The sequence below is a fragment of the Gadus morhua genome, chromosome 18 (assembly GCF_902167405.1).
Source record: "Gadus morhua chromosome 18, gadMor3.0, whole genome shotgun sequence".
NCBI classification, from domain to species: Eukaryota; Metazoa; Chordata; class Actinopteri; order Gadiformes; family Gadidae; genus Gadus; species Gadus morhua.
The window spans coordinates 17,676,328-17,695,185 of NC_044065.1; the positions used below are offsets into that span (position 1 = coordinate 17,676,328).

The window sequence follows — 18,858 nt, forward strand, 5'->3', positions numbered from 1 at the left end:
CACGCACGCAGACACACACACACACACACACACACACACACACACACACACACACACACACACACACACACACACACGCACGCAGACACACACACAGTGCCCAGTATGGCGGGTGCCTTACGACATGGAGGACTTGGCAGCGTTGATGATGGTGGAGATCCTCTCGCTGTTGACGTAGTCGTAGGTCAGGTCCTCAGGCTCCATCCGGGTCCCCGTCTGGCACAGCAGGAAGCCCAGCCACTGGCCCATGTCTGCTGAGGTCTTAGCCTGGAGGACGGGGGGGGGGCAGGGGAGGAGGGGAGAGAGGGGAGAGAGGAGGGTGGGGGAGAGGAATGGGTAGGGTAGGGGATGAGGGAGAGGAGAGGGTAGGGGGTGAGGAGGAGGAGAGAGGAGAGAGGAGTGGGGTGGAGGAGGGGAGGGAGGGGGGAGGAGGGAGAGCAAGAGAAAGGAGGGAAGGAGAGGGGAGAGGTTGGAGGAGAGGGGAGGGAGGGGAAGGATTAGGGAGAAGAGAGGGTAGGGGATGGGAGAGAAGAGGGCACGCGAACAGAGTGGTTAGCCCCTAACCCTGGTTAGCATTATGGCTATCATTAAGATCATCATGGTGGCTACCTATTTTGTGAGCATTATGCTACCACTACAGTTATCACCGTGACTTCATGGTGATTAGCATTTTGGCTGTCATGGTTAGCACCAGGGCTCTAATTCTTTGACTATCATTATTCCATCATCACGGTTAGCATCGCGCCAAGCGTCAGTTCAGCAGCTAGAGGCTCCCCGTGCCCCGGGGGTCCTACCTCCAGGGTGGCCAGCTCGGTGCCGTCCAGCTCGATCCTGAAGGTGTAGAGGTGCTCCGGGCTGGGGAGGGGCACCACGCTGCAGCCCCCCAGGGCCACGGCCGGCTGGCTCACCTTCCCCTTCCCCTTGTCAGAGTAGAACCACAGCTGGCCGTCCCTGATCAGGCACCACCTGCTGCGCCACTGACTGTTCACCAGCACGTTGAGGTAGCCTGGGGCCGGGGAGAGGGGGCGATGGGGGAAGGGTAGCAGAGTGGAGGTGTAGGGTTGAGGGGGCGTGGCTTCCAGCCCAAAAGGCTCTGATTCTGGTCCCCAATAGCCACCTGTAGACTGCATGACTCGAGCAAGATGTCTTAGCTGAGCCTTAAAGATATCTAAATCAATTCTGAAACTTTGGATCGGTGAAAATTAATAAATAGTAAATATATTATAATGTATTATTTGTAGTCAAAAAAGGCCCATTTATCACCACTGATATGGGAAGGAATCTCCCATGGAATTAAGACTGAGCGCCAGTCTTTAAAAGTTGAAGAAAACACTGACATTAAAACAGGAGGATGGCGCCATCCCTGGTGAAGCAGGGTCATTACATTGGCTCAAATTGGTGCCAAGTGACATCAGTATGAAAGTGATGCCACTTGTTGTCACCAGATGTTGCTTACAGATGATGACATCACCTGCTACAATGTTTTTGCCAATGAGCAGTAATCACTTCTCCCTTCTTTACAATGGGTACTTTCTCTCATCTGATTGCGGTCTGGGGTAACTTCTTCTTGTGGGGTTTATTCACCTGAAGTGTCGACACATTTCTCTGGGCTGTCTAGCAATGACGTCTTCTTCTTGCCTATGTTCATTAGGTTGAACTTCAGGCCGGCACCATATTTCTTCTTTACTGTTACGGAAAAATAAACAAAAACAAAGTGGTATAAAGCTAATATAAAATCACATGTAGAGGCTAAGGTTAAATACTATATGACATCAACAATCCTTATTTTCTAATGCAGTCTTTTTTTAATACAATTCATACAGAATCATCTTTCCTAGTCGTGTAACACACAGCCTCAACACATTCTCAGGTTTATAATCTCAGTCGCATCAAAATGTGTAAATTAAGCAACTTCAAAAATAAACATACTCATTCTACATCCTACCACTATTCATACCTGAGAACAAAAAATTGTTACGATGCTAGGAGAATTTGTGAGACCAGAGGTAGCAGTTAGCTTACCGTCTTTGGGGTCGGGGGTCTCGGCGTGGCTGTCTGTGCTGCTGCCGCTCTCTGACGCGACGGAGTGTCTTTCACTCATCTCCCCCTACAGGTTGACATGAGCATTACGGTTTAATGACGCCTTACGGATAGCAGATGTTGTTGGTGCTGGTTGTGTTGATGGTGGTGGTGGTGGTTGCTGCTGGGTACCTTTGTGCAGATGAGCCTGGAGGTATCTGAGCTGGTGTGCTGGGTTTCACAGTTCTCTGTTTGTCTGGGACTTATCTCCTGGATGACCTGTAGAGAAAACACCAACAAACCTGGGGTCGGTTTAGCTCAGGAGGTAGAGCAGTTGTCTTGTAACCGCGTTGATGTGTCCCTGAGCAAGACACTTAACCCTAACTGCTCCTGGCTGTCGCCTTGCATGGTTGACTCTGCCGTCGGTGTGTCAATGTGTGTATTAACCAATGTAAGTCGCTTTGGATAAAAGTGTCTGCCAAATGCCGTAATTGTAAACCTTTCAATCAATGTACAAACATTAGTTCTGGTTAGTTTTATATAATCAAACCTAATTTAATCTAAACTGGTCCCATAAACATCTTTAATATATTTTTTAATAATCTAGTCCTATTTATCCAATCTATTCAAGTCACATTGTATCTAATCCAATCTGTTACTTTATTCTCTATTCTATTCACTGAGTGACTCCCAGTCCGGTCCAGTCCAGTCCAGTCTCACTGAGTGTCTCCCAGTCCAGTCCAGTCCAGTCCAGTCCAGTCCAGTCCAGTCCGGTCTAGTCCAGTCTAGTCCAGTCTAGTCCAGTCCAGTCTAGTCCGGTCCAGTCCAGTCCGGTCCAGTCTCACTGAGTGTCTCCAGTCCAGTCCAGTCTAGTCCGGTCCAGTCCAGTCTCACTGAGTGTCTCCAGTCCAGTGCAGGGCGGCCCTGACCTTGAGCCACTGCTCCGTCTGCTCCTTGCTCTGCAGGGCCAGGACGATGGCCTCCCCCCCCAGGGGGACGATCTTCAGGCTGTGCTCCTTCCTCTTCACCTGCTTCTCCTTGTAGACCACGCTGCAGCCCAGAAGGCTCACGTCCAGCAGGGGCGTCTGCTCCTTGGAGCTCTTGTAGCACTGGAGGTGGCAAATGGGTACGAGGTGAACCGGTTAGTACAGAGCCACCAATGAAGGAGTTAGCGTAGCGGACTAATCTCCATTTCAAGGGTAGCACTTGGTCGGCTCCAGGCCTCCTCAGACCTCAGTAGATTGGACCAAAGGAAGAAGAGCAGGGGTTTCTGTATGACTTTGTTACGTCCCGTAGCACCCTCTGATGGGAAAATATCAACATTCAAAAAGCTATATATTAAATTAAATGATTGAATAAAATGAAGTGGTCGGACACCCAAAATACATTCAGTTGAGGTGCTGACCAACGGAAAGCCCAACATAAATATGTGGCCCCTCCCCATCCCAGAACACCTCTTCACCTTGGGGATCCACCTGGAGAGCGCCCAGCTGGCCCCTCTGGAGGTCGGACAGCCAGGGCGTGGGGCCCTCTAGCTACTCAACTGTCACGCAATACTAGCATAATGCAAAATGTAATGAAAGCATAATGCTAGCCGTAATGCTGGCATTATGCTTACCAAAATGACAGCCGTAATTCTAACCATAATACTAGCATCATGCTAAATATAATGATAGCATAATGCTAACCTTAAAAGTAGCATAATGCTAACCGCAGAAAGACCCATAATGCAAACTGTGACCGGCTCATCTCAAAATGCCCCCCAAACGTTGTCACGGCTCGTCCAATGGGAACCCCCGGCTCACCTGGAGGCGGCAGTCCTTGATGACGCACAGCTGCTTGGCCCACTGGCCCAGCCACTTCTTCCTCCACAGGAAGGCGCAGATGCGGGCGTCCCTCACCAGCTCGATGGACGCCTCGGCCGACGGCCACTGGTGCTGCGCCGACGGGCACGGGGCGTTGCCGCGGACGACCGCCTCCTCCTCGTCGTACGACTCGTAGGAGCTGCTCAGCGCGTCGCCCTCGTCTGGGGGCGCAGGGGTCAGAGGTCATACAGGGAGAGGGACGGAGGGAGGGAGAGGGTGTGTGAGATGGAGGGGAAGCGGGAAAGAGAAGGGAGGGGAAGGGAGGGAGGGAGAGACATACAGAGAGAGAGAGAGAGAGAGTGAAAATATTATGGACAATAATGTGTAGAGTTAGACTACAATGAAGAGAGCACGCATTATTCATCATCGTTATGTATCATTATGTATCTCAATACATGGCATCGGATAAAGGCCTTTGCCTGAGGACCAAAGAGTACATTTCATGTTTTTCAACTGTTGAGCTGATTTTAAAAGCTGACGCTTCTTGATTTCTTTGGGTGAATTACTTCCTTGAACTCCGCTAACTCTGCCTTTGTTGACAATCAACTGAGCGTGGCTGCCGTGGTTACTGGCATGCTGTCAACACGATGGGCTCAAATCCATCTGGAGCCCTGGCTCAAATCAAGAGACAGATGTGTGTGTGTGTGTGTGTGTGTGTGTGTGTGTGTGTGTGTGTGTGTGTGTGTGTGTGTGTGTGTGTGTGTGTGTGTGTGTGTGTGTGTGTGTGTGTGTGTGTGTGTGTGTGTGTGTGTGTGCATGTGTGAGTGTCTGGGGGGGATGTTTGTTGTGTTTCTGTGAAGTTGGAAGTTGTGTGTGTGTGTGTGTGTGTGTGTGTGTGTGTGTGTGTGTGTGTGTGTGTGTGTGTGTGTGTGTGTGTGTGTGTGTGTGTGTGTGTGTGTGTGTGTGTGTGTGTACCATTGATGGTCTCCTCATAGGGCTGGGCTTCTTCATAGTAACCCTCGCCCCAATCAAGGTTGAGGGGGAGAGGGGCGGGGGGCAGGGGGAAGGGCTCCCGGCCAATCAGCCCCTGAGAGAAAGAGAGAGAGAGAGAGAGAGAGAGAGAGAGAGAGAGAGAGAGAGAGAGAGAGAGAGAGAGAGAGAGAGAGAGAGAGAGAGAGAGAGAGAGAGAGAGAGAGAGGGGGGGGGGGGGGGGGGGGGGGGAGGGAGAGAGATTACAGAACTGTTACCCAACAAATCAGAAAAACTTTGCATGAAGGAGAAGAAGGGCGCTTTGTCTGTCTGTCTGTCTGTCTGTCGCTACCCATATATCTGTGTGTGTGTCTGTCTATTCAAAGGGCAAAACACAACATGTAGACACAGGTGTGATGGTTTGCAGCGGGCCAGCTGATTGGTTAAAGAGCAGGAGGGAGTTCCTGGTGTAAGGGATCCTGTGTGACCTCACCCTCCCACCGCACCCCAACGCCCCACTGTTTACCTTCAGCCAGACTCCGTCTGTCTCAGCATCTATACGTTTGTGTGTGTGGTCGGGCGCATATTTCTGAGCGTTCTGGGGTGCTTCTGTGTGTGTGTGTGTGTGTGTGTGTGTGTGTGTGTGTGTGTGTGTGTGTGTGTGTGTGTGTGTGTGTGTGTCTGTCTGTGGTAACGAGAGTACATCGGTGTGTGTGGGTGTGGGGGTGCGGTTTTCTGTGTGTGTGTGTGTGTGTGTGTGTGTGTGTGTGTGTGTGTGTGTGTGTGTGTGTGTGTGTGTGTGTGCGAGGGCGTGTTCCCTTCATTCCTTCGGAGCATTCGTCATCTCTAGGATTTCGCTGAAACGTACGTTCTATTACAGTTAGCCAGTTACCATGACAACAACAGCTGCTGGTCCACCTGGCTATCATCATTCTTTAATGTTCAATTCATGATTTATGTGGGAAATACTCCAGCGTCATTAAAAACATGACGTAATGTCATACAAAGAGTTGGATTCATACATTTAAAGCACAAATAATGTCAATAAGTAGTAACTACAAGACCTTTTTTTGATATTTTATGTGAAGAAGAACTGTACATCAGTACTTAATATAATATAACAATATCCTATCACATTATTATGTATAATATATATAATGTAATAGAATATCACAGAGAGGTAGAAGTACACTGAACATTGCATTCTGTACGTTTTCAAAGGCTCAGAGGACAAATCCCCAAATAATATCTTTTTGTATGGGGTCACGAGAGGTTTATCCCATTATTAATGTATTTTCCTTCAAACCAAAAGGATAATAGAAAAGGTCTGCGTTAGCCGAACCATTATAGCGTTAGCGACAATCTGGTGTTAATCTGATCACACACGCACTGATTCTCAAATGCTCTAACGCAACACAGACCGCTATCTCTCATCTTTCGTTTTTCTAGAAAACAGTGACAGTTCATTTCCAGCGTTGTCAGCGACACTGGGGTTCCAGATAATCAGAATTTAGGTTTTCCCCCTGGTTCGTAACTGTAATCCACCTCGCTTGAGAAAACATTTACAGTAATGCGTGGCAGATGACACACAGCTATCACAGCTTGTGATGTCATGATGTGATCGCCTAGACATGAGACACACACACACACACACACACACATACACACACACATACACACACACACACACACACATGCGCACACACACACACACACACACACACACACACACACACACACACACACACACACACACACACACACACATACACACACGTCTTTTTAGTCTGTTTATCTTGTCTTCCGCTCTATCGAGAGGTTTCAAAGGAGAATGCATGTGAGGATAAAATATGAGGGTTAGGACTAGTGACTGGTGACTAGTGCAAACAAAGCTTAGCACTCAGCTTAGCCTTTAGCACATTGTATTGCTACACAGGAGGATTTGGGTATCCGTGATGAAATACAGTTCTTCGTTACGCAACGTATTTTCACTGGAAGTCCAAACCGTCAACCCTTTTTGGGAAAGGCTCTATTTATTGATGTTCAACTGAAACGGAACTTGTAACCAGAGGATGTGTGTTGTTTGTTGTTGTTTCAAAGCCATATTGGATTACCTCTTACTCACTCATAGGAGTGAGTAAGAGGTTTTGGAATAGGAGGTGAGAGGGGGAACGACTTCCGACCAAAGGGGATTAAATGTGTCCGGATGAGTTCAATGTTTGGGAAAAGGCAGTGTGTCAAACCACCGACTGAGGGTGTTCTCCAGCTTTGGTTATTTGGGGATAAAGGTCCGAGGGGTACATTGAAAAAACAACGTGTATGAATTGTGTAGTGTTTCAACAGCCTGTGAGTAGAGGTGGGGTAACATCTGGGGGGGTCTTTCTGTCGTCCTGAGAGGGGGAGTAAGGTCAGACCCTCACAAACGGAAATGACAGCCCACTGTGTGTTTGTGCGTGTGTGTTTGCGCGTGTGGTTTGTGTGGAATGAAAAGGACACACAAATAGCACAATAGCCAGAGTGACACATATGCATACAAGAAAAAAAGAGCACACACAAAGTCCAGGGCAAACCAGCACCATAGCCAGTGGTCTGTTATTAATTAAACAGCCAGGAATGTCATGGAAACATCGCCCCTTAATGTCTCTCCATCGGACCCTCTTTCCCTTCATCATCCTCACTCTCTCTCTCTTGCTCTCTGGCTGCCCGTCTGTCTCTTTCAGTTGCTCTCTTCATCTATACACTATGTCTGTTCCCTTCTTTACCTCACTCTCTCTCAGTTGCTCTCTGTCTCCATGTCCCCCCCCCCTCCATCTCTCTGTTCTTTGGCCAAGGTGGGGCCAGCGCCCCTTCGGACCCCGAGAGAGAAGACAGGAGTGTGTGTGTGTGTGTGTGTGTGTGTGTGTGTGTGTTTGTGTGTGTGTATGTGTGTTGGGAAACGAACCTAAATTCATACTTAAACACACACACACACACACACACACACACACACACACACACACACACACACACACACACACACACACACACACACACACACACACACACATTCCTCTTAGTAGAAAAACATTGGATAACAGGAGTGAATCAAGGAATTGGTGCATAAATAACACAAAAGAGAGGCGGGGGAGGAGGGGGAGGCGGGGGAGGAGGGGGAGGAGGGGGGGAGGGGGGAGCAGGAGGGAGGGGGTTATGGAAGAGTGGGAAAAAGAGGCAGAAAGTGAATAGTCAGAGAAACATGGAAAATCCCTCGTTCCCAGGCCAAGAATCCAACAGAACAGACTACACACACACACACACACACACACACACACACACACACACACACACACACACACACACACACACACACACACACACACACACACACACACACATCTGTGAACATGTTGGGATCTTGGCACACAAAGTTTTGCTGTGCAGAGGTTTCTGATCCTGGAGGCCTCTTCTTCTCCCCCTCCTCCAGACCTCCTCTCTTCTTCTCCTCCTCCTCCTCCTCCCTTCTCCCCCTCCTCCAGACCCTCCCCACTTCTCCTTTCTTCTCCACCTCCTCTACCAGACCTCCTCTTTAATCATCCTCCCTTCCCCTCTCTTCTCCTCCTCCTCCTCTCATCTCCTCCCCCACCTCCTCCTCCAGACCTCCCCCTTCTCCTCTTCCTCCTCCTCCTCCTCCAGACCTCCTCTCTTCTCCTCTTCCTCCTCCTCCTCCTCCAGACCTCCTCTCTTCTCCTCTTCCTCCTCCTCCTCCCGAACTCCTCCCTTGTCCTTCTCTTCCTCTCCTCTCTCCTCCAGACCTCCTCTCTACTCCTCTTGCTCTACTCTCTCCTCTTCCTCCTCCCGAGCTCCTCTCCGTTCCCCCTCTCCTCTCTTCTCCTCCTCCCCTCCTCTCTCTAACCATCCTAAAGAGGACCAGCGCTGTGTGTTGCCTTTGTCTTGTGTGGTTGTGACGGTGGATATGAACACCATTGCAGTGATTTCTCCTGGCCTGGGGAGTGGTGGTTACCCTCTGCTCTCCCTGCCCCCTGCCCAGTTGGATCGTGTTGTTTTGTGATCGGTTCCTTGCTCCCTTAATGTGTCGAGGATTGTTCTCAGCCTAATTTCTGTGTCTCTCTGGATAAAAGTCTAGTCTGCTGAATGACTCCATGTGAGGTCATGTAAACCGACATGATATCCACAAATTACAATAGTTCAGAGAACAGCAAGTTAAAAACATAGAAATAACTCCATTTGTACATTTGAAATGTATATCCCAATACACATATATCCACATATACACCACACTTTGACCGTGCTAAAAATAAATCAATGGGAAATACTGTGTGTCCCTTTAGTGTTTGCACTGAGCTAGCTTAGAGGACGGCTGTACCGCGGGTATCTACATACTTCCTGTAGACCATGGCGTGTGGCCCAGCAGCTATCTATAGCCCCAGTCTATTTCCAGACCCCGGGTGCATGCAGCCCTGCACACCTTCTCTAATCCTTATTTACCTCTGAAATCAGAAGTAAAAAACCGCAGCCATGACGGCTGTCCACTGTCACACACTCAACGTGGGATCCTAATCGTTCTCGCGCGGATTCGACGTTCACAGGTCATGGAGGCCCGTGGAAGCCTGGGCCTCGCCGGATTCCCTCCTGCCCAGGACGGTGGCCCTGCCCCGGGGGACGGCGACGACCAGCCAGCGGGCTCCCTGAGGGTGAGGGTGGAGGACTGCTGGATCGCGGCCGACCGGGCCCTGCTGGCCAGGCACAGCGACTACTTCGCGGCGCTCTTCCACTCGGAGATGGCCGACAGCCGGCGAGACGAGCTGCACGTCCGGGGCGGCCTGAGCGCTCGGGGTTTCCTGATCATGCTGGCGGTGTGCAGGGGCGAGGCGGTGACCCTGAGCGACCCGGGAGAGCTGTGGGACGCCGTGGAGTGCGCGGCGTTCCTCCAGGCGGAGGCGCTGACGCGGCACCTCTGCGACGTGGTGGACTCGGCCAACTGCCTGGCCCTGTACAGCGCGGCCCGCGTCTTCGGCGTGCACGAGCTCTACCACGCCGCCGCGCTCTTCCTGTGCGACGCCCGCGAGGACCTCTGGGAGGACGCCCTGGGCAGCGGCCTGCCGGAGGAGCTGCTGGAGTACTCGCGCTCCCTGTCCCCGGCCAGCTTCGTGGCCCTGGGGACGCACACGCCGACCACGGAGAGCCTGAGCGGCGCCTTCCGCGTGGTCCTGCACCTGGACGAGGAGGGGGAGGGCGGGTGGCGGCACCTGACCCACCTGCCCGCCCTCTGCTCCACCTCGCTGGCCGGCGTGGCCGTCCTCCACAACCGCCTCTACATCGTGGGCGGGGTCCGCGGCTACGGCAAGGAGACGGTGGACGGGGGCCACTGCTACGACCCGGAGGCCGACGCCTGGAGCCCCGTCCCGGGGCCCGCCCAGCCCCGGTGTGACTTCACCCTGATGGGCCACGAGGGCCGGCTCTACGCCGTGGGCGGGATGCACCGAGGGACAACCAGCGCTTCGGCGGAGGCCTTCGACGTCGCCACGGCGACGTGGAGCCCCATCCGCGACGCGCCCCGGCCCGTGGCGTCGGCCGCCTGCGCCGTCGCCCGCCGCAGGATGTTCGTGTGCTTCTGGCGCCCGCCCGACACCACGGAGATCTACGAGTACGCGGCGGCGGGCGACGCCTGGACGCCGCTCACCGTGCTGCGGCGCGCGCAGAGCTACGGCCACTGCATGGCGGCGCACGCCGGCGCCCTGTACGTGATGCGCAACGGCCCCGGGGACGACTTCCTGCGCTGCCTGATGGAGCGCTACGACCTGGCCACGGGCCAGTGGAGCTCCCTGCCGGGGGTCTACGTCAACAGCAAGGGGGCGCTGTTCACCGCGCGCGTCCGCGGGGACTCGGCCTTCACCGTCAAACACCTGCTGACGCTGGTGTACCGCGTGACGCCGGAGGGCCGCTGGACCCCCCGCAGGCAGATGAGGGGCTACCCAGAGAGCGGCTCGCTGCTCACGGGCTTACTGAGGCTGCCCCGCCGGAGGAGAGGAGCAGGAGGAGGAGGAGGAGGAGGAGGAGGAGGAAGAGAGGGAGGAGGAGGAGGAGGAGGAGGAGGAGGAGGAGGAGGAGGAGGAGGAGGAGGAGGAGGAGAGGGAGGAGGAGGAGGAGGAGGGGCAGGAGGAGGAGGAGAGGGAGGAGGAGAGGGAGGAGGAGGAGGAGAGGGAGGAGGAGGAGGAGGAGGAGGAGGAGGAGGGGGAGGAGGAGAGGAAGGGGGAGGAGGAGGAGGAGGTGGTAAAGAAGGTGGGGATGGGGCAGGAGGTGGTGTAGTGGTTGTTCCGCCGCTAGACTCAATCAAGCGAGGGGGAGGAGGGGGAGATGGAGGAGGAGGCGGAGGTGACCGCCGGACGCCGAGGTCAGACAGATTTGAGTTGCTTCTCGAAGAAGTGCTGCAGATTTGATGTTCTCTCAATCACTCACTCTCTCAGTCTGTTTATGTCTCTCTTTCTCGATCCCTCTCATTTGTACCTCTCTGTCAATCTTTCAATTCATTAAAAAGGACTCAAAGGGCCATTGGTAAATATTTATATTTACCAGATCTACTGTATAAATATAGCATGCTCCTTTATTATGCTGGCAGACTCCTTATTTATTTTTCTCAAACATGTGTAAGCAATAGATGGATTGATTGATGGATGGATACATTTTACATGCAATACATGTACATAGTCAAAGTGAGATATTCCACAAGATACCAAGTTCTGCGTTGCACGTGCAAACACACAAATGCCTAGTGTAAGCACACATGCGCACATTGAACAACACACAAACGCAAACTTACACACATACACATCGCAGACCCACACTTGGTAGCAAACCCTTAGTGCTTCACTACTGTTACAGCTGTTTTCAATCAGGACAGACGCTGAGTGTGTGTGTGTATGTGTGTGTGTGGCGGTGTGTGTGTGGGGGTGTATGGGGGCCTGGAGTTCAAAGGCTTGCTAGTCCCCTCCTAACCCTCCTCTTTCCTGGATTCATAGGGGTTCACATAAACACTCACACAGTATCGTAGACTAAACTAGGGTAGCGCAGACAATAGACTAGACTAGTCAGAGGAGATTAGACGGAAGAGAGTTAGGGCAGACATTAGAGTACAGAGTGGAGTAGGGTATACAGTACATTAGAGCATATAGTAGAGTAGGGTAGACAGTAGAGTAGGGTAGACAGTAGAGTAGGGTAGACAGTAGAGTATATAGTAGAGTAGACAGTAGAGCATGGTAGACAATAGAGTATGGTAGACAGTAGAGTATATAGTGGAGTAGACAGTAGATTAGGGTAGACAGTAGAGTAGGGGAAAGTAGAGATTAGAGTATGGTAGACAGTAGAGTAGGGGAGACAGTAGAGTAGGGGAGACAGTAGAGTAGGGGAGACAGTAGAGTAGGGGAGACAGTAGAGTAAGGGAGACAGTAGAGTAGGGGAGACAGTAGAGTAGGGGAGACAGTAGAGTAGGGTAGACAGTAGAGTAGGGTAGACAGTAGAGTAGGGTAGACAGTAGAGCAAGGGAGACAGTAGAGTAGGGTAGACAGTAGAGTAGGGTAGACAGTAGAGCAGGGGAGACAGTAGAGTAGGGGAGACAGTAGAGTAGGGGAGACAGTAGAGCAGGGGAGAGTAAAGATTAGAGTAGGGGAGACAGTAGAGAAAACTGCATAGGAAAGGGTAGACAATAGAGTAGGGTAGACAGTATAGAGTAGAGTAGACGATAGAGTGAAGTACTCACCGGTCTTGGTAGTAGAGGTAGGCCCTTCTGTGGTGCAGAGACAGGTTTTCCTGCCTTCCCATTGGCCATGGCGTCTGATCCATTATCTGTTCACATAAGCAGTAACCACAGTCTCAATATCTAACCTATGTATATATATTTTTTATATTGACGTCATACATATCTTTGTGTGTAATACTTCTCACTGAACAACAAACCGCCAGAAATACCGTTAAAATGTTGTTTAAATACCTCACCTTAACGGACCTTAAAGAACAATAATTCACTTCCAGCAGATAGAAAATAATGTTGTTTTTCTTCTTCTTCTTATTATTATTATTTTAATTTATTATAATCTCTTCTCTCTTCTCTGGACTCTAACAGGTCTGACCCCTCTTTGTTTCCACCCTTTATTCGTTCCCTTGACGACAGCCAAACACAAATAAAGCGTAATAAATAAACCTGTGTTTTTCTTGCTGTAACGGTTGCGCATGTTGCAGAAGAGAGCGTGTTATAAACGCGGCCTCTAACCCGAAACCTTCCCTTTTCATCGAGGTCCAAACGAAACAGGTTGGAGTCAGATGGTTTGGATCCACTGAGGGAGAGACAGGAAGTGTGGGGGGGGGGTTCATCCTCTGACACAGACGCCATGGAACAGAGATGACTCTTCCTCAAGGCGGCTGTGTGTGCAATCCTCTAGGACTCAAGTGCCATCCACAAAGATTATCGCGATTTCAAATCTCTAGAACTCAGCTGTTCCACACTGTTAGCCATGTTACTTTGTCGTGGTTGAATAAAATCACTTTACTAAAACCACCGTACTAAATAAAAAAAACAAAGACTGCATTTTCATTGATAAAATCCCTCAACAAATAAAAAGAATACTTCGATCTGATTGCGAAATCCGCAAATCCGAAATCCTTCACTAAAATCCCTTGACAAATACTACTCAAACCACTTCATTAAATCCACTTCACTAAAATAACAAGTCCTACCCAAACCCCTTTACTAGTGTACGCCTAATCCTGGATGATTCCCTGCCACCCCGTAACGCCTCATCCAACCCAACTACAGTTTACTGTGTCGGCCCACAAAACAGGGTTTTACTTGGAAAGCCCCTCTCCTCCACAGGGACACCACATCCCCGAGTCAGCAGACCTGAGGCCAGCCCACCCAGAGGTCCCCCCCCCACACCCAGAGGTCCCCCCCCCCCCCCACACACACACACACACACACTCCCTCCACAGACTAATGCTCTAATGACTTGGCGTTTTCAAGGGGCTAAAAGAATTCCCAAACATAACATTTACTTAACAGCTCAGGCACATCACTTTTTTCAGTTTACATGTATAGGAAATATAGCATCGCAGGAATAAAGGTGAAAGCAGTTATCAGATTTGCTCTGCCATATTTCTTTGTGATGACACAACTAAAAGGTTTTGTCGGTAAGATACAAGAGCTATCATTTGAGTGTAATTTGGCCTAGCCTAGTCATCTGTCAGCTATTAGTGACTGGAATCCTCTGTCAGAATATCTGCTTCAAGTGGACTGCGCCTGCCCCTGAATGAGACCAGGCGGTTTTAGGCCGCTCACGGCCCATTTCTGACCAATCATGGCATCTCTTCCCTAATTGGTTCACAAGATAAATCTTGCCTGTCTATCACAAGTGCATGAATGCAACACTTCTCTATGGGGAGAAACGTAGAGAGGGAGGGGGTGTTGGTTGAGTTGTTTATTTTCAGAGACATTAACAATCTTATAGAGAGGAACCAAACATCCGAATCAAATCTTTGGGAGAGTATCAAACCAAAGGCGCCTCTTGCATTTCGTTGTCAACCAATCAGAAAGAGCCAATGCAACAGCTAGTGATGCACTAGAGCTTTTTACAGATGAGTTACCCTCTAAGGTAGAAACAAGTATACTTTCTTTTGTCATTAATTTTGGAAATCTGGAAAAGAAAACATGCGTTGGTCTTGAAGACAGGCAAACCTTACCTTTCTCTTCTCCGACGGAAACTTTGTTCATGTAAATGTACTCCTCATCCCCACCTGAATTCAAAGAGAGAGACAAGACAAGGATCAATACAATATAATAAGCTGGCATGAGCAGAGATAAGAATGATTATTTCCCTCTATCATGGTGGGCAGAGTATGTATCCCTAGTCACGACTCAACACACAGCGTGCCCTCCTGGACTGCAGAGGGCACTGAGGAGTCGGCACAAGGCCAGCTCAGCTGAGCTGGTGAGGAAGTGAGCGGCCATGTTTAAATTCTACCCCGCATGGCTCGTCAGTGCTCATTCATGGTTTGCATGCTACAGGTGCTACTTCTCTTGGGAATTACTTTGGAACTTTGGATACGCTAACTCTTCACTTGACCCTGCTCGCCTCGACTTCGGATTTTGGATTGCGTTTTGGACTCCCTTTGGATTACGAACCCTGCTTGCCGCTGACCTTTGCCTGACTGTGCCCTGGACTATGCTTTGGACCTACCTTGGAATGTACTCTAACCAAACTAACTTTCCCTTTGCCCTTAACCTTGAATGAACTCTAAGTTTAACTTTAATCACTCGTTGAAGTGTTTGTGGTCGTACCTTCTGAGTTGACTTTTATTATTTGTTGACCACTGTCTAAGTTGTTTATACTGAACAATTAAACTCTGAACTGCGACTGTGCCCGTCCTTCTAACCTGACAATCGCAGTGGCAAACCACATCCATTGTGTTGCTTGTTAAAAGGGGAATACACCACTCAGACAAGGCAGACTTTGTCCAAACAGATTGGTCTTTTGACACCCACTCCCATTGTAGTCCGGCATTCATCTCACGTTAGTCACAGACAGAACCACCACGCCAGCCCAGTTAAACACAACCTTGTTCCACTTTCTCTTCTTCTCGTCCCTGAGACAGAGAGTGTGTGAACAACTGAAGCTGCGTTGATTGAGTATGAGGGTGAATAGTTGAAGATTTTTACAGACACTGTGGGGATTTGATCCATGCAACAGGTGTCGCCCCCTGTGGGCGCGGAGAGTGTTGAAGTTCTCATGGATTAAAGTCAAACAAAAATGACCGTATCATGACAATACTTTTTCCCAATTTTTGTAGGGTCGTCCGCTTATAAAGAATAATTTTGGAGGTTGTTAAATTATATATATAAAGGTTACAAATGTTTAACTACGATAGGAAAGAAGGACCAAAACAAACTAAAACAAAGAATAAATCTCTAAATAACAAGCAGTATATAGGTTTGAGAAATGTTTAAAGAATTCATCAAAATTGTAACAACAAACACATGAAAAGACACCAAACTTCAAAACAATCACAGATTTATTGCTTTGCTTTCTTTTTCGACGATAACGGCAGTGAGCAGGGATGACGATATCCCAATCCTTTTCAACAAGGCCCTTCAGTGGAAATACTCCCCACTATCGGTACAACACCTTAACCTTTAACGCAACACTTCATAGTGTTATTGAAAGTTGAATTAAATTATTTCCCAGGTTCACTTCACTTGAAGTTGTAAACTCTTTGATCTAGCACATATCTACAGAGTACTTCATTGTCTTACTAACCAGAAGAGCTCTATTCTGTTGATTCTGCAGAGCATTTGCAGGCCCCACACCCTAAGGGGGAAACTGTCACCTCATCAAGTGATATAGTGAAATTCTTTCTTGCTGACTGTGTTCAAACTCCCTAAAGGAAAACTCAAACAGAGATCTGGAAGTCTCGGGCGCGACTCTGAGGCCTTTGAAGCCGATCGGATGAGAAAGCGCTGAGCGAAGCGAACAAAGTTTTTCTTTTCTAGTGAAAACAGATTTGAGGAGGAGGGGGGTAGGTGGATCAGATGCTATATTTAAAAAACTGCTTCTGGACAGGAAGTGGATCGTCCTCTCTGGAGTATGAAGACTCGTAGATGAGGAAGGTTGTACAGGGAGAGTTAGAGAGAGAGAGAGAGAGAGAGAGAGAGAGAGAGAGAGAGAGAGAGAGAGAGAGAGAGAGAGAGAGAGAGAGAGAGAGAGAGAGAGAGAGAGAGAGAGAGAGAGATATTCAGGTAAAGAGCTGCCCACTCAGACGGAATGAGGAATGTAGAGAGAAGGAGAGAGAGAGAGAGCGATAGAGAGATAAGGTCAGGTAAACAGACAGATATACATGCAATATAAAGAGCTTGATAGGGAATGAGGAATGTTGAGAGAGAGAGAGCGAGAGAGACAGACAGAGAGATGGATCCAACACTAGTAAACCACTAAGACATAGACTCAAACTCGAGCCAGCCTAAGTAATTCAAATCATCCCTTCTCTCATATTAACTGTCCCACGTATCAAAGTTATTTCCTGATGCTCTGAGTGCAGGACCGCTTGTGACAGTTGACCTCTTTGTCCCAGCACTGATCTGAATCGTTCTGATTGAAGACGTGTGGTGTCCTCAACCGTCCACTAAGGTATGTATAAGACCCTTTTGATTTACAGGATGTGGATTCTTCAGGGACAATTGAGTTACGCACTGTGTTAAATCGTCAAGGAAATAAAGTGCAGGTTATGGTGCTTGCACAGCCCAAACAAACGCTCACAAACACAACATGGGCCAGAGAGCCATACTCGTTGGTGGCTGTTGGCTGTCAAATAAAGTTTCTGGTTGGTCAACTCGCAAAGGTGTTGGCCAACTACGGCAACTACAGTTGGGTGTTTGTTGTTCGTTGTGGCAGTGGGACAGCCCCTTTGAAGTATTACAGAGTTGATATTATGCCACCAGGTGTGAGTGTGAGTAGGCATAACAAGCTGTTTGAAAATCTGCCTTTTCCTGTGTTGTATTGACATTACAAGTGAGAGTGTTCCCCTAGATGTATGTTGGATAGTTAAGCAACATTTTCTACAGTCCACTGGGTAAGCTGGTAGACTGATCTACGAGCATACATCTAGATGGACACGCCCCCTTGTGATTTCCCAAAATAACTGGAAAAGGCAGTATTTCAAACAGCTTGTAATGTCTAATCACACTCAAGGTGGAGGGTAATAACATCACCCCTTTAATGCTGTAACCAAGCAATGCACATAAGGAGCATTCTGAGTGATGCTTCAATGGAAATCTTCGACAGGGGGAAGGCTGGCAGCGATGCAGAAGGTACCCGGTCACCACATACCGTTGGAGCCCCTGTAGGACAGCAGCAGGTCGGAGAGCAGGCCCTTCTGGACTGTGGCCTTCCCACTCAGGTTCTCCTTGTCCAGGGTCAGAAGGAAGCTGTGGAGCTCCATCAGGATCTGGTTCAGCACTGGAGGGGGAGACACGCTACACGTTAGCTCATCGGAATAGCTCGTTGGCTCGCTGGACCATTTTACCGGTTAAGACAAACAACACAGGAAGCTAGCAGAATGTAATTAGCATTGATTTACCGTCCCGGTTTGCTTGGTCGTTAAACATTTGAAAACAGTTCAAAGTAGGCCTATCAAAACAGACATTCATCATTTCAGATTTTGATGGATATCATATATTTTGTTAAAATACTAACACAGTTTGAATAATAAAAACTGAATTATAAGTTCCTGTTCTACGTTTAATTAGCATTTTGTTTCCGAGTTCCTTGCCTGTCCTCAACTGACAGTTAGCATATGGGTGCGCTTGTTTTGACAGCCAGACTAGTTCAGTAAAAGGTCAAGGCCAGATGGAGGAGGAAGGGCAAGGAAGGACAAATTCATTGGGGCTGATGAGTCTGGACAGCCCACACACATCCTTCAGTGGTCAACAACACTGACCCCCTCCTCTCTGTCTCTCTCTCTCTCTCTCTCTCTCCCCTGCACTCTCTCTCATTCTCTTTCACTTTTTCTCTCTCCCCTCTCTATGCTCTCTCTACCCCCCCTACACTCTCTCTCTCTCTCTCTCTCTCTCTCTCTCTCTCTCTCTCTCTCTCTCTCTCTCTCTCTCTCTCTCTCTCTCTCTCTCTCTCCACTGAGTGGGCAGCTCTTTGTTGTCTCCTCAATGTCTCTCGGCCATCATGAATGGGTCCCCTTGCACCAGTCAGAAACTACACCCAACGATGACCCAAAATGGAGGTTTGTGATGTTCTTGAGGAAGAGGGGAACCCCACAGGGGAGAAGGTGGGGCCGATGGAGGCCAACTCCAACAGCACTTTGATCTCATGAGAATGGAATCACTTGAATATGTATCACTGTTCCCAAGAGACTCGGAGTGTGTTATTTTAGAAGGGGGTTGAAATGAAGCATTGATTCCTAAGGCCACTCACAGACCCATATACAAACACAGATAGATGTTCAACACATCTAGATATAAATACATTGTGCACATGTTCAGACTGCTTCAGAAAGCTTCCAATGACACAGTCAG

The 18,858-nt window shown here is 49.3% G+C and overlaps 2 protein-coding genes across 2 annotated transcripts in view; one reads left to right on the top strand and one right to left on the bottom strand.

Annotated features, from left to right (window-relative positions):
- afap1l2 (actin filament associated protein 1-like 2) overlaps positions 1-18,858 on the bottom strand; it is a 37,468-nt gene that overhangs the window by 5,092 nt on the left and 13,518 nt on the right. The window contains exons 2-12 of the mRNA XM_030339947.1: positions 17,660-17,788; positions 14,520-14,573; positions 12,547-12,632; positions 4,800-4,911; positions 3,825-4,045; positions 2,949-3,128; positions 2,212-2,298; positions 2,023-2,107; positions 1,585-1,686; positions 795-1,006; positions 122-267 (exon numbers count right to left, since the gene is read on the bottom strand). Coding sequence (XP_030195807.1) covers positions 122-267; positions 795-1,006; positions 1,585-1,686; positions 2,023-2,107; positions 2,212-2,298; positions 2,949-3,128; positions 3,825-4,045; positions 4,800-4,911; positions 12,547-12,632; positions 14,520-14,573; positions 17,660-17,788 — 1,414 coding nt within the window. The remainder of the gene's footprint in view (positions 1-121; positions 268-794; positions 1,007-1,584; positions 1,687-2,022; positions 2,108-2,211; positions 2,299-2,948; positions 3,129-3,824; positions 4,046-4,799; positions 4,912-12,546; positions 12,633-14,519; positions 14,574-17,659; positions 17,789-18,858) is intronic.
- On the top strand, positions 8,599-11,821 carry LOC115531121 (kelch repeat and BTB domain-containing protein 13). The gene is made up of 2 exons (XM_030340183.1): positions 8,599-10,822; positions 11,810-11,821. The coding sequence occupies exons 1-2, from the start codon at positions 9,383-9,385 to the stop codon at positions 11,819-11,821; spliced, it is 1,452 nt and encodes a 483-aa protein (XP_030196043.1). The 5' UTR covers positions 8,599-9,382.

Coding starts and splice junctions, on each gene's coding strand:
- LOC115531121 (XM_030340183.1), top strand. CDS start 9,383: ATGGAGGCCCGTGGAAGCCTGGGCCTCGCCGGATTCCCTCCTGCCCAG.